Source organism: Montipora capricornis, chromosome 4 (genome assembly GCF_036669925.1).
Source record: "Montipora capricornis isolate CH-2021 chromosome 4, ASM3666992v2, whole genome shotgun sequence".
NCBI lineage: Eukaryota > Metazoa > Cnidaria > Anthozoa > Scleractinia > Acroporidae > Montipora > Montipora capricornis.
The window spans coordinates 1,736,854-1,750,709 of record NC_090886.1 but is presented as its reverse complement, the minus strand read 5'-3'; the positions used below and the strand labels follow the sequence as shown (position 1 = coordinate 1,750,709).

The 13,856-nt window shown below is 39.9% G+C and overlaps 3 protein-coding genes across 3 annotated transcripts; 1 reads left to right on the top strand and 2 right to left on the bottom strand.

Moving 5' to 3' along the window:
* Positions 1-705: 705 nt before the first annotated feature.
* Positions 706-4,773, bottom strand: LOC138045117 (tubulin alpha-1D chain-like). The gene is made up of 6 exons (XM_068891511.1): positions 4,639-4,773; positions 4,252-4,474; positions 3,850-3,998; positions 2,272-2,664; positions 1,621-1,908; positions 706-1,097 (listed from the first exon to the last, which is right to left on the bottom strand). Exons 1-6 carry the CDS (start codon positions 4,639-4,641, stop codon positions 792-794), a joined length of 1,362 nt encoding a protein of 453 aa, XP_068747612.1. The 5' UTR covers positions 4,642-4,773; the 3' UTR covers positions 706-791.
* A 3,775-nt stretch (positions 4,774-8,548) lies between these two features.
* Positions 8,549-10,048, top strand: LOC138045116 (uncharacterized). The gene has a single exon (XM_068891510.1). The coding sequence runs from the start codon at positions 8,573-8,575 to the stop codon at positions 9,422-9,424; it is 852 nt and encodes a 283-aa protein (XP_068747611.1). The 5' UTR covers positions 8,549-8,572; the 3' UTR covers positions 9,425-10,048.
* LOC138045114 (failed axon connections homolog) lies at positions 9,616-12,767 on the bottom strand. The gene is made up of 2 exons (XM_068891509.1): positions 12,272-12,767; positions 9,616-11,619 (listed from the first exon to the last, which is right to left on the bottom strand). Exons 1-2 carry the CDS (start codon positions 12,727-12,729, stop codon positions 11,196-11,198), a joined length of 882 nt encoding a protein of 293 aa, XP_068747610.1. The 5' UTR covers positions 12,730-12,767; the 3' UTR covers positions 9,616-11,195.
* Positions 12,768-13,856: the final 1,089 nt, after the last annotated feature.

Here is a 13,856-nt window from a genome sequence, read left to right as displayed (position 1 = left end):
TGTACAGGTTCACTTTTGTTAAAACGGGGGCAGCAGTGACTCCCTCTAAGGGGTGACAAAGAGACCCTACGCACCCAAAGTCGCAGGTGTGACACGCATTACCGTTAATCGAGATGGCGTGAAAAGATCACGTGATTTCATGTGCCATGTGGAGGGTGGATAGGATGAGCTGAAACTCATACCGCTTCTCATCGCATGTTGGATGTTTAGGCAGCAATGACGGATAGTGTAACGTCGGAGAGAGCATCTTTGAACAAAAAGGTCCAATAAAAGGAAGAATAATTGCTGTGCTCGCACACTGCGCACGTTGATACACCGGCTGCGATCATGATGTTGGGAAACAGTTGCCATTTAGACCAACCATTTATGTTTGTCTTTCTCTGTGATTGATAAACCTTATGTGGCCGATTCGAAAGTTCTGTACCATTTGTCACTGTCAAAAATTTAAAATGATCATTTAAGTCATGTTTAATTTCCCACATAAAATGACCTAGGACTCTTTCTTTATGCTTATTGCCGTTAATTCCTGTGGAGAAAATTCCAGGGTAGGCTGTTATCATAGGAGTAGATAATAAACGGAGGAAAGGCATGCGCCCTTGAAAAATGTGGCCAGTCAGACTAAATTATTCTTCTCGGTCTACCTTTATAATAGTATTTAGATTCACCAAAAAGTCTGTTAAGTTTCAATAAACACATAATGCGTGCTGTGGTTGAGAACATTCATTTTTACTTTCGTTGAAATTGTGTAAGACAAAGAATCATCTTCACTAAGTTTATTGTCTGCTTGATGCCTAATATTCATCTCCTCCATCATCTTCCTCTTCTCCTGCTTCCTGTGAATCCACACCAACTTCTTCATAATCTTTCTCAAGCGCAGCCAAATCTTCACGCGCCTCAGAGAATTCTCCTTCTTCCATACCCTCGCCCACGTACCAATGAACAAAAGCGCGCTTGGCGTACATCAGATCAAACTTGTGATCCAGACGGGCCCATGCTTCCGCGATTGCTGTGGTGTTGCTCAACATACAGACAGCACGCTGAACTTTGGCCAGGTCACCTCCAGGGACAACCGTCGGGGGCTGATAATTAATACCAACCTGAAAAAGCATACACAAGTTTTTGTTTAGGTAAATTTATGAAAAGAATTCTACAGTGTTACACCAGCTTCAAATTCTCAAGAAACTGGGGAGCTGTGGCGAGAGCAAGGAGGAGGGGTTCAGTTCCATAGTTCTCTTGGACATGATCGATCCGATATTATATTTTTCTTCTGGTACTCCGATTTTCCCGTATCCTAGAAACCCACCCTTCCATTTTCTTGAAGTTGATAACCTTTGATTGGCAGTGTTCTAAATCAGTGTTCTTGTGGTAATTTCCTTTATGCCAGAAGTGTCTCTCTCATTTTGCCTTGACCAATCAGTTTACTCTATTATATAAATTTTGAATACGGGTACTTAATGCAAAATCATGGATCTTACAAGGGACGGAAGACTGCCACGTTTTTATAAGTGGAAAGTCTAGCATAAGCCGTCCTAAATATAGACAGCACCGAAAGCTTATGGTACGCATTCTATCGCAGATCGAGACTTCTGGTTATGGGCTATTATCAGTACTTTTTCTGACCTTGAATCCAGTCGGGCACCAGTCAACAAACTGAATGGTTCTCTTGGTCTTGATTGTTGCTATGGCTGCGTTCACGTCCTTCGGTACCACGTCACCTCGGAACAGCAGACAGCAAGCCATGTATTTGCCATGACGTGGATCGCATTTCACCATCTGATTGGCTGGCTCAAAACACATGTTTGTGATTTCAGCAACAGTCAGCTGCTCGTGATAGGCTTTCTCAGCGGAGATCACGGGCGCATAAGTGGCCAGTGGAAAGTGAATACGCGGGTATGGTACCAAGTTGGTCTGTTGGAAAATGTGATCACATGACATTATTAGAAGCTTGGTTCCAGTAGAATGTCTCTACTTGTCGCGTTTCTAAATTCATTATCATGCGTTAAGTCTTCTTGTTTTATTTTTTACTTAACCAGCGCGACAGACGCTAAATTCATCCGCAAGGAAACTCGTCCCTCCATCCTTCGACGAAAGGGAGGGACATACGACCAAGTCGCACTCACATTATATATAAACCCTAACCCGCATGTTCACTCTTTCTTTTTTTTCCCTTCCTGTGACTGCTTTCTATGCGAAGAGCTACGGGTCTTTTTTGATCCATCTAAAAAAACCTTTCGCGTTTTTAGAGCTATACATACGATTCTGCTTACAAACCTGAAACTCAGTTAAATCCACATTGAGGGCGCCGTCAAAGCGGAGAGAAGCGGTGATGGATGACACAATCTGTCCAATCAGACGGTTCAGATTGGTGTACGTTGGCCTTTCAATATCCAAGTTACGACGACAGATGTCATAGATGGCTTCATTGTCCACCATAAAAGCGCAGTCAGAGTGTTCCAGAGTGGTGTGGGTCGTCAGAATGGAGTTGTAAGGCTCAACTACCGCTGTTGACACTTGTGGTGCGGGATAAATGGAAAATTCTAACTTAGATTTCTTGCCATAGTCTACAGACAGTCTCTCCATAAGAAGGGATGTGAAACCAGAGCCAGTACCTCCCCCAAAGGAATGGAAGATGAGGAAACCTTGCAAGCCTGTACATTGGTCAGCCTGTGTATGAGAATTTCAATTAAAGTAAGAGGCGTATCACAGTCGCTTATTTAGAGAAGAGACTTCAGATCATTTATTTGATGTAAGTTTTGATCCACAAAGTACCCCGACATCTGTAATTTAAAAGGAATAAATTTCATATCACGAGTTGCCAAAACAATCAAATAGCCAGACATATTGAAGGGAACGGTGGGGGGGTGGGGGGGGGGGGAATGACCAAAGTTCCTTACCATTTCTCCATTTTAAAACGTTGCTCTTGACCGAGCAATGGTTCTGATTTGTAATTTAAAAGGCCTTCAAAGGAGACTATACTCGACTTCAAGTCGTTGGCTTCGTCTTGAACTTAAGGACGTTCGCGCCCAAAACGTTCCCACGTACAGATTTTTTTTAAACTTGCCACGCAGAAAGGTAATGATCTACTTTTGCCAAAAAGGCAAAAAAACATTGGGGGTCACCGTGCTCGTTTTCGAGATCATGAGGTGCATTTTTAGAAGATTGCGTTACTTTAAGACGATCTTACCTTACAACTGTCAGCAATAAAAAAGCTACATGAGTGAAATTTAGATCAGGTGAACGTACTCGGTTCAACATAACTAATATGACTAAATTAACCTTTGCAGCTGATGTCTTTTTCTGAAGTGAAATAGACCTTGAAAAACGATACATGTTATTAATGTCTAAGAAAGAAAACTTCGGTCGCACAAAGCCATAAAAGGCCAAATATTTGTAACTTCTCACGTACAGATTTTTTTTGTTTTTTGTTAAAATGGACAAAATCAAGAAAGGAAGTGATCTACGGAAAGAAAAATGGGGGTCACCGAGCATTCAAGAGAGTAAAATCGCTGCGAAGTTCTCAAAGCGATTGTCTATTCGCACTGTCACGCCATTGCGTGACATTTCCGAGAAGACCTGGGTCCACAGCTATCCCATGATGCCACATACTTTCATGTTCCATTCTTGTGGAAAATGTTTGCGCCTTACTTGCATGGTCTACGATGCATGACGTGTGCGTGACATGTGCAAAAAGATGCGCAGCAGCAATGGGCGCGAACGTCCTTAATGCAATGGAGCCTTCGAAGCCGGCTCGACTTAGACTCGGCATCGCGTCGGAAAACGACTTTTTAAAATCCTGACGTTTCCAAATTTCGACACTTTACATGCCATGAACTAAAGTATTTCACTTACGAGCTTCCTTAGCTTGTCGAGGACTAGATCAATCATTTCCTTTCCAACCGTGTAATGCCCGCGAGCGTAGTTGTTAGCGGCATCTTCTTTGCCGGTTATCAGTTGCTCCGGATGGAAGAGTTGTCGGTAGGTGCCAGTGCGGACTTCGTCTGTAAAATGGAATTTAAAAAAACATTTGGTAGTGGAAATTTCTATACTTTTTACACAATCAAAAACAGTGTTCTTCAGATGAAAAGTGGAGATTTATTTACGGCATGTCATATGTCTTTCGCAGCAAATGTGCCGGATACATGACCTGATCTATTATTTATGGCTTTGGGGAATAATGTCGGGGAAACGCCAAGCAAAAATGCATATTTTACTTGGTTTATTTCGAAAGAAAGTGCTTATTTATATTTTTACCTACAACAGTTGGCTCCAAATCCACAAACACTGCTCGAGGAACGTGTTTCCCTGCCCCGGTTTCGCTGAAAAAGGTATTAAAGGAATCATCTCCACCGCCGATTGTCTTGTCGCTCGGCATCTGACCATCAGGTTGAATTCCATGTTCCAAGCAATACAACTCCCAACAAGCATTTCCAATCTGAACACCAGCTTGACCAACGTGGACAGAGATGCATTCACGCTTCACAACAGAATTTTCAAAGAACGATTATTTAAAGAGCAAATGCGGCCTATGTTAAATCACAGAAAAAAATGAACCTGTTTGCAAGCAAAAAAACGATGAAAGATCAAACAAATTTTAAGACATCAAACAAAATAATGATAGTAACGCAAAAATGAAAATACCATTATGAGGTTTTTTTAAGTTCCCAAGTTGTTTCGACAGAAAGCGGATTAAGGAAGAATAAGAGGAGTATCCTTGCTTCAAATAGCAGTGACGGCCTTCGAAGTAGGGTGTGAAATGAATATGATTTGTGAAACTCGATTATTATGTTTTTAAATGCCGCAGGTGTTCTGATCGCGTTAAATTTGCATAATATTGAAAAGATTAAAGACATAATCAACTTGAGATCCATGTATTGGCTTGAGGAGGGTTATCTCATTGGCTTAGAGTAAAGCTTTTTGATTAAAATGCATTCGTTTGGTGTCCTTTAAATTAAAGTTTCACTTAGTTTTCCTTTCGTTTCATAACAGCAACCATTTGGAGCAGAACCCAATGTTGTGGGTATTAAATTGCATCACATATTCCATCCCCTGCTAAGAAAGCCGAAATGTCTACGTTCTTTTGTAGTACTTTCGCGTGATAGGTTTTGTTCGCAAACACAAGCAGAAAACGTAACGTGAAAAAGACGGTAAAACTCTACAAGAAATAAACAGATGCAAAGGTTTCTTTATAATGATTTCTAAGGCGTGTCGGATTCTCAGCTAAACATTTTAGCATCAATTTGAATTTATATATCAACCACCCAAGTGCATTTGCTATCAAATTTTTTTCCTTACTTAAAATGAATGCCTCCATGTAGTTTGAAGAAACGGATTACCATTTTAGTTGAAGGCCGGATTATAAGACAGCTATATCGGTTACGAGAAAACGAAAAGGTAGATGATCGGCACACGATTTCTAGCTGTGAAACCATGGGAAAGGAAATCGCAGACCATGTCTATGCATATTACTACAGATTTTTTTTTTGTCTTTGACTAATCAAAGGCACAATAGTAGTTGAGTTTAGAAGCCACCAACTTGACCTCTTTTTGATCAAAAGATGATCGTTATTATTAACTTAAGTTATTCCTTGGCCTGAAATCATATCCTTCAACCCGAAATTTCATCTCACACCCTCCCTAAAGAAAAGAACGCCAGATCGCAGGTTAGTTATTTCTCAGCTAGCAAGCCGGAAACAGCTGCCTCGTCACCGTGGCAATTATCTTAACGTACCGAAGCAGGAGTTGCTTTTAATACGGTATGGCAACAAGAACGCACGGCAAAGATACACCTAGACTTGCGCACAAGTTGACTCAGTGTTGCCAAGGGGATACTGATCGCCAATTATTTGAGAAGTCTAACATACACCGTAAAATATGACGGAGAGAATCACTTATTTGAGGCAGGGAGAAAAATGTCGGACCCCAGACCACATGCTACAGACCTTTCTGCACGCCCCACCCTAATTTCTCGTTGAAAGCCATATATATTTTACAAAGAGGCGTTTTGCTTTAAATATGGTACTTTCAGATGCGATTTTTTAAAAAAATACATGCCTGCGCAACATAATAACTACAGGAATTGCGCGCATCCCAAACGAAATGCGCAAAACACAAGATAAAAAAACAACAACAAAGATAAAACAGGGAATCATTAGTGGTACCTCTGGATGTCTTGCCAGAGCGTTGTACCATGATGATGTGATTTCGACTCGCAGATCGCTCATACTCGCTACACTTTCAGATATTTGTCCCCGACAGGCAGTGAGGGAGATAAAGTAGGTCCCTAGATCATATGTGACAGATCTCTTTCATCCGGCGTAAGCGCAGTTCCTTCGTGAGCGAGTGCCATCGGACTGCCCTCGATACCTCAAGGCATGCGTCATCCATGAGCTAAAAGGAGAACTCATACAAACATTCATTGAATAGAACTTTGCAACAGAAAAAAGATTAAAAACTATAAAGAAAATACCTTAAATCACTACATGATAATTAAGTACTAACATTAAAATGGATCTTAACGTGATAAATTACCAAGAAAGCATAATGCAAAGTGTGATAAATTTACGTCATGAAACCTTTTAAGTGTGTTTATAACTATTTCGAAATCTGTCAGAGATTTGACAAGTCTCTTTATACAAGATGTAAATCCTTATGCTTCTGTCTGAATACAGGTCTCCAGTAGGAAGTGACTGACATTTTGAGTTTTGAATACGTTAAGCGGTCCATCGACATGAGCGACCTTCAGATTTGAGTATGAGGACCACTACGAGTACGAGGTCACAGTTCTGAGCACGCACACTTTGAAAAGTCTTGTTCTTTCAACGTACTGCGCGTGCCCGATACAGAAAACTCGTACTCCTAATGCACTTATCAATTGAAATCCCGACTCTCTTTCCTCCTCCCGCCCTCCCCCTCTACGGCCTGCCACGCAGGCTATCGGAGCCAGTTTCCTCACGGGTAATTTTTTCATATGATCACTGGTATTTTGATGGATTGCACGGCCGTGCTCTGTAGTTTTATAGTTCCGATATATAGGTAAGTTTCCTCATTTAGAATTATCCTTGGGATTTTGCCTTGAGGTTCCGTGGTTTGTTGACTGGAAAATGTTATTGTTATTCAAAACTTCTCACACAATGCAGATACACACTCCTCTACTGAAGGTACTGTGTCACGGCTATCTAGTTCATTTTGTTAATATTGCCAATTACGCGGTCCCTGTCAATAAAGTCAGTCAGGGAATAACAAAAGTCTCCCCTCCTGGGTGGGGGTTTTAATAGTCAATATGCCCCAGTAGGGTGGGGGTTTGTTAAGATTGGTAATGATGTCAAGGAAAAGTCAAATCCCCACATTGGCCTGGGGTGGGGGTTCCCTCCTCCCTACACTCCCGGGCTCCTTTTGACCCTTTCTCTCCCCTTCTACGGCCTGCCACGCAGGTTACGGCTTCGATAAATATGCAAAGCAAATCCTGAGAAATCTCCCACCCCCACGGGCGAACCATGCCTTCAAATACCATAAAAATCCCCCATATATAATTGATAAGTGCATAATCTGAAGGTCGCCTTTGCTGGTGTCATTGTTTGCATTTTGTCTCATTAACATACGAGTTTGCGGATAGAAGGTATCATGTGCACCTCTCAAGTCTCACGGTTTTTAGGGCAATCTCACGGTCTCACGATAAGGCACAAAATCTCAAGGTAAAGAGATTCACTTCTTCCTTGTAAAATTGATTTTCTGGCGCCAATTCTGTAGGGATCTACGGTTCTAAGGCGTATTTGTCAAATTTATTTGTCATATCATATTGGATCGACTTGTTGACAAGACACGGACCTCACAACCATATTTAGAAGACAATGCCAAATAAGGTTATCGTTGCCAGTTTGTAGCAAGATACGTTTCGTCCACTTTGTCAAAATGGCGGAAAACGATGAATATTCAACGGACGAATCTTTCAAATAACGTTATTTTTCTGTTGCTAGGGTCGCATAATATTTTACACTGATAAACTTAAACGACAACTTTATTTTGATAAACTTGTTTTGATTCTTTTTGACGCCGTCGATAAATCTCCAGGTTTTTGGTCTTTTGGGGTTGAGTGGTCTGCATCATGCTATTCAAAACAACGTGTTAAGCTTAGGCTGCGTTCGATTGATCATATTCCGGAATAGGAATACATGGAATAGAAGTTAGAAATCCTTCGTTCTTCACGAGATTTACAACAAAATTGTCAAAAACACCTGCTAAAATGCTATTTTAAACATATCTTTCATTTATTATCCTTGTTGCCTCAAAACGCCAGACAAACCGTTTTAAATCATCACTCCAAGTATTCTTATTCCGGAATAGGGTCAATCGAACGCGCCCTTAGTCAAATGTTCAATTTTAAGCCTTTCGGCTTTGATAACGAGCCAGTTATTAGCCATCAAAAACTGATAAATTCTTGGGTGGCAAAAAGCGAGATTATCCGGTAAACTGCGCTCAGAGCTTCAGAGATAGCTGATGATTTAATGGACTTTTCAATATGATTATGCTACTGTGTGGCAAGATTGGGGAGAAAGAGGAATGGTTACTAAGCAAGATGGCGGAGGCAAAAACGTTCTATGGTCGTTCATTACCTGCAAATCTTATTGATTATCGATCGTCCGAGTCCAAAAAGCGCCTTTGTCGTTCCTTGCAAGAAGGCAATGCTGTGCCCTACTTATCTCTGTCTTCGTGTTTCAATACTCAAGCCGAACCAGCTTATTGTGGTCTTAGCACTTTATCAATCATTTTGAACTCACTGCGCATCGATCCACAACGCATTTGGAAAACCATTTGGCGATGGTACTCAGAGGATCTTTTAGAATGTTGCCTTAATTTGGAGGAGGTTAAAGTATCTGGTGTGACTCTTGAAGAATTTGTTTGTCTAGCAGAGTGTAATGGAGCCATTGCAAGTCTTGTTAGACCATGTGAATCGGAAAAAGGATTTCAAGAGTTTGTTTATACTTTGAAGCGAGTTTGTACGGGTGGAAAAGAGAAAAAAAACAAAGCCGAGGAAATCGGCGACGAAGATTATGATGAAGAGAACCCCGAAGAATTCTTGGCGGTGTCGTTTTCAAGACCAACTCTTGGTCAGACTGGAGATGGGCATTTTAGTCCTATTGCAGCATTCGACCAAGAAACAAACTCAGCGCTGATGTTTGATACTGCAAGGTTTAAGTATCCACCATATTGGGTTCCTATTGACCTGCTTTTCCAATCAATGTTACCAGTTGATAAATTAACAGGGAAGAGTCGTGGTTACATTGTCTTAAAAGCCAGACATTCATATCAAGGTCGCAAAGTCTGTTGTATTTGGAAAGAGGTTATTTACGATGAGGCTAAAAAAGAAGGCTTGCCTGAGCCATCTCCTACTTATAAAAACAAGCAGTGTTGTGCATGTAGTCAGTAGTCGTAGTCAGTCAACAGATTGTGAGAAGTAAGAGGAACAGATGCTCTTTTCTCCTCATACAGAAATGCATTCAAACATGCACTACACTTGCAGCAGACACTTAGTGGGCACAGACAACAAAATAAGCCATTCTATAACTTGCCCATTTTTGTGAAGGAGTATTGTTGTGGAACCATGAAGTGTAAAATTGATTTCTTTCGTTCATGATTTTAATACACCATAAAATATTGTATACAAACACAATATACTGCAAACAAGGACACGTAAGTAAACAAGAATAAATTTAAAAGGACTTAATTCATATGTGTGGTAACCAAACTAGCAAAGGCTTTTCTCTTGGCCATTGCCACAGTAAAATAAATGGCAGTACAACATTTAGGTTACTACAAGTAAATTAAACCTACTCGGGGATAGGAACAAGCTAATTTCTAATAGTAAGAATCAAAATAGATCTATGGGTCATCTTTGGTAGTGTATCAGCAGAAATCAAGTTTGACTTTTGAGGAGAGAGGATTTAATTTTGTAGTCTTTCCTAAAGTATTCTAAGACATAGCTTTGAATTCTTTTAAGTAAACAGATTCCCAAATCTTTGATGCAATAAATTGAAATGCAGACTTTCTAAAATTGGTGGGTACTTGTCATCTATAGACAGAATTGAGACTGCAAGAAAATCTTGTATATTAATAAGAATAATAATAATAATAATAATAATAAAATTATTATTATTATAGTAGTAATATTATAGTAGCTATTGTATAATAGGGTTTTGGATTTGCCATTGGCCTTTCGCTCTCTTTTTTTTAAAGATAGTTTTAGATACTTTTTGCTTCCAATTCTTACTTTTTAATATTTCTTGGAAAATTCTAGAATGAAACTGTTATTATTAGTTATTAATAAGACAGTTTTTTTTAATTGTACATAATTCAGTTTTCAAGAACTTCCTTTTATTTTTTTTGATGTAATCTATTTTTAGTTTTACTTAGCAAATAAAGATTATTTTATTAAAAAAAATAAATAAATAATAATAATAATAATAATAATAATAATATTATTATTATTATTATGTATGCTGGATGCTGTAAATTAGTCCTGAAAAGCCCCCAGGGTAAGACTATAAAATTCACTTTGCTTCACTTCTTTGCAAAATTCCCATTGTCTGCCGCACCACCACCCACTGATGAATAAAATCACATGGTGTAATATCTATTAAATCTCATTCCCAGGGGTAAATGGGTGAAGGAACAATAGAGAAGTTTAAGTTCATAGCTAACAACAGACTCTACATAAGTGTTGAATACTGTCACTAGTGAAAAATAAATTACAGTAATATCAGCAAAGGTCTGAACTGAAGTTTGCCAGTACAGTTTGGCAGATCATTTACATAACGTGGGCCTAAAGTTCAACCTTGTAGTATTCCACATGTACTATTTTTATACTCTGAACTATTTTAACTTAATGTGTGCGATTATGGAAGTAACTTTCAAACCATCTATGTGACAGTCTGAATGTCATAATTTTTTATGCTAAGTAAAGTTTAGAAGGTAGAACACAATGATTAACTACATCAAAGACCTTTGACAAAGCAAGGAATATACCACAAGTAAGTTGTACATGTACTTGTGGATACCACAAGCATCCACTGGGTTGGAATATGTACTCCAGAACTGACAACAAAATTAGTCCAATCCTTAATAATTATTTTGCATTTTTAGTAAAGACTAAAGTTGTCCTCTCACTTTTCATGGAACTTAAGCACACATGTAAATAACCATTATTTATGCTTAAGCATCAGCTGATCCCAGTCCGGGAAGTATTCCTCTTTAATGTTGTAACAATGTTCTTCCAAATTCTTCAACTCAGAGCGAATCAGCTTAGCCTGAGGACTCCCTGGTACATTCCAAATAAGGACCGAAACTAATGCAAATAAGGCTGCATCTAATAGACAAGGCTTCCTACCCATAACAAATTTTTTCTTTCCCAGTAACTGAGACACAGCTTTCAAGTCTCTCTCTGCAATTTTATAGATGTCTTCACTGGCGTGACGCCCTATTCCATGTGCCCATAGACAACTTTGCATGTATCTTGATGCCCACCAAGACAGGGCATATTTAAGAGGAAAAGGCACTGCACTCAGCAATGGTGACATTACTCTTGTATCTGCAATGTCTGCTACAAAGCTGTGGTAGATCAATGTCCTGTAGAATGAAAACATTGGATCTTTATACTTTGAAAGAAGAGATAAAATTATGGAGGGCAATAATGATGCTGGCAATCATATAACATTAATATAATATTAATTTATTGCAACACTTTTATAAATCATCCTGATTAATTTTTGGAAAATGGTCCATTGGACTCTCCAAACTCCTTCCTCCCTGGATGTGGGAGAATGTTAGGGAGTATACGCTGCCTAACATTGTAAATTTGGACCCACATAATGTGAAAGCATTTTTTTAACCCATTCACATCTAAAGCGGCCCTCAGTGACAAGTAAAATCGTCTGGCGTTAGACAGGGTCAAATCTGTTGATCTCATTCTCAGGAAGGAATGGGTTAAAGATAAGTACTTTGCAAATCATTGCCCTTGGTATGCAAAACAATCCCTAATAGATGGCTTGGAACAGAGCTCTCAGACAAATGCCCAACTGTTCAAATGCTGGATGAAAGATTAAAAGGAGCTTGTGAGAGACCTCCTGTTTGAGTCATCTAACTTGGCTGCGATAATATAAAACATGCAAAAGACAAAAATTTAGGAATTGTCCCTCAAAAGAGGAAAAGCACAACCAACTCTTAGCGGAGAGAGCCCTGGGAACGAGGGCCCATTCTAAATGCAACTAAAACAGCATACCAGTATGTATTTTCTTCGAGGGTCACCAGCATGGTGTGCGAGATCGCTTTCTCCACAGCAGACAAATGATCATCAGGGTCAACACTGAACTCTTCGTTGAGAAAACGGACAATGAAATTAGAATCCGCAATAGATTTTTCATTAAATTCTATCCATGGGACTTTCCCTTTACTAGACATTCTGAAGCCATAATCGCTTTCGTACGGAATCCTGCACATTCGCAAGTACGTTTCCAGCTTGAGAGATGGAGGAGAGACATTCAAGACTCGATTGTTTGGAGGCATTTGATGTAAGAGCACAACTCCATCGCGAGCCGTCTTCCGGGGTTTAGCCCGAAGTCTTAAGAAAAACAAAATACTTTGTACTAAGGTAAGTAAAGCTCCAAAAAGTAACACGGATATTACGAAAAGAAGGGAATAAAATAAATAGCCTTCTTCGACAAGTGGCACTGCAGCCATCGCAGAACCCAAAAATATTTGTACCAATATTCAAAGTGAGGTTCATGCATGACGTAGCCAACGGGAGCTACCGGTTTTAGAGGGGATCCCTCGCGAGCGACATGGACCGTCTAAGGCCCTGTTTACAAGCAGATAGGGTAACCCTTAGCAGAAGGGTTACCCTAGAAGGAGGGTCAAAGATAGCCCGGGTTTGCAAACAAAATTTCCCAGGTAGGGTTACCCTAACACCCGGGACAACTTTGTGTGCTTGGTAACCGCCAGTATCGCAAACACAATGGAAACCGTTAAAAAAACGCTCCGGGTAGGCGAGTTGTCCCTAGCAGAGCATTTACAAGGTAGCTAGGGTTACCCTAGCCCCATGGGAACCCTAGCTGCCTTGTAAACACGTCGATGAAAAAAAGAAGAAATGAGTGAGTGCTAGGGTAACCCTCTTGCTAGGGTAAACCCTAGCAGTAGGGTTCCCTCCCTCCTTGTAAACAGCGCCTAAGAATCAGGCAGGCTACCAATCCCCCAATCACAACTGTTGGGTCTTTTTTCAGGTACCGGAAAGCATTGTGTTTTTGGTCAACTTGGGATTAGACTTTATTTGGAGTTGTTTTGTTTTCTCTCTTTTGTTTCTTTTTGAAAGTTGTTAGAACGGGCCCCCGGGGATTTTTCGCAAGGGGGTGGGTAGGACCTGGGAACGAGTTTTCGAGTGAAACAAAGCGGTCTTTTGACGCCAGTGTTTTGAGGTCCTTTCCCTTCAGAATTGTTTATTTTTTATATCGACGTCGAAATCAATAACTGAGGGTGATATAAAAAAAAAAAATCTGATTTTGAACTAAAACCTGTTGCTCAACAAACATTTTTTTAACCATTACAAACATTTTGATGAAACGCTTTCATTGGCCAGTTGGAAAACACAAAATGGACTCTGGACTGGACTAGAATAGAGTGATTTAGTATTACCTTTGGTTATATTTTGCGGTTACTTTGGATGAGGCATAGGATAAAACGATGTCCATTGTATTTTCTGAAAGCCGTCAATCAATGGATTTGATTGGCAGCTCTTTTGCCACTTACTTAACAAAATAATTGTAGAACTCTTTCCGTCTGTAGTTTCTGTAGCCTGAACGCGGGTTTGGCTA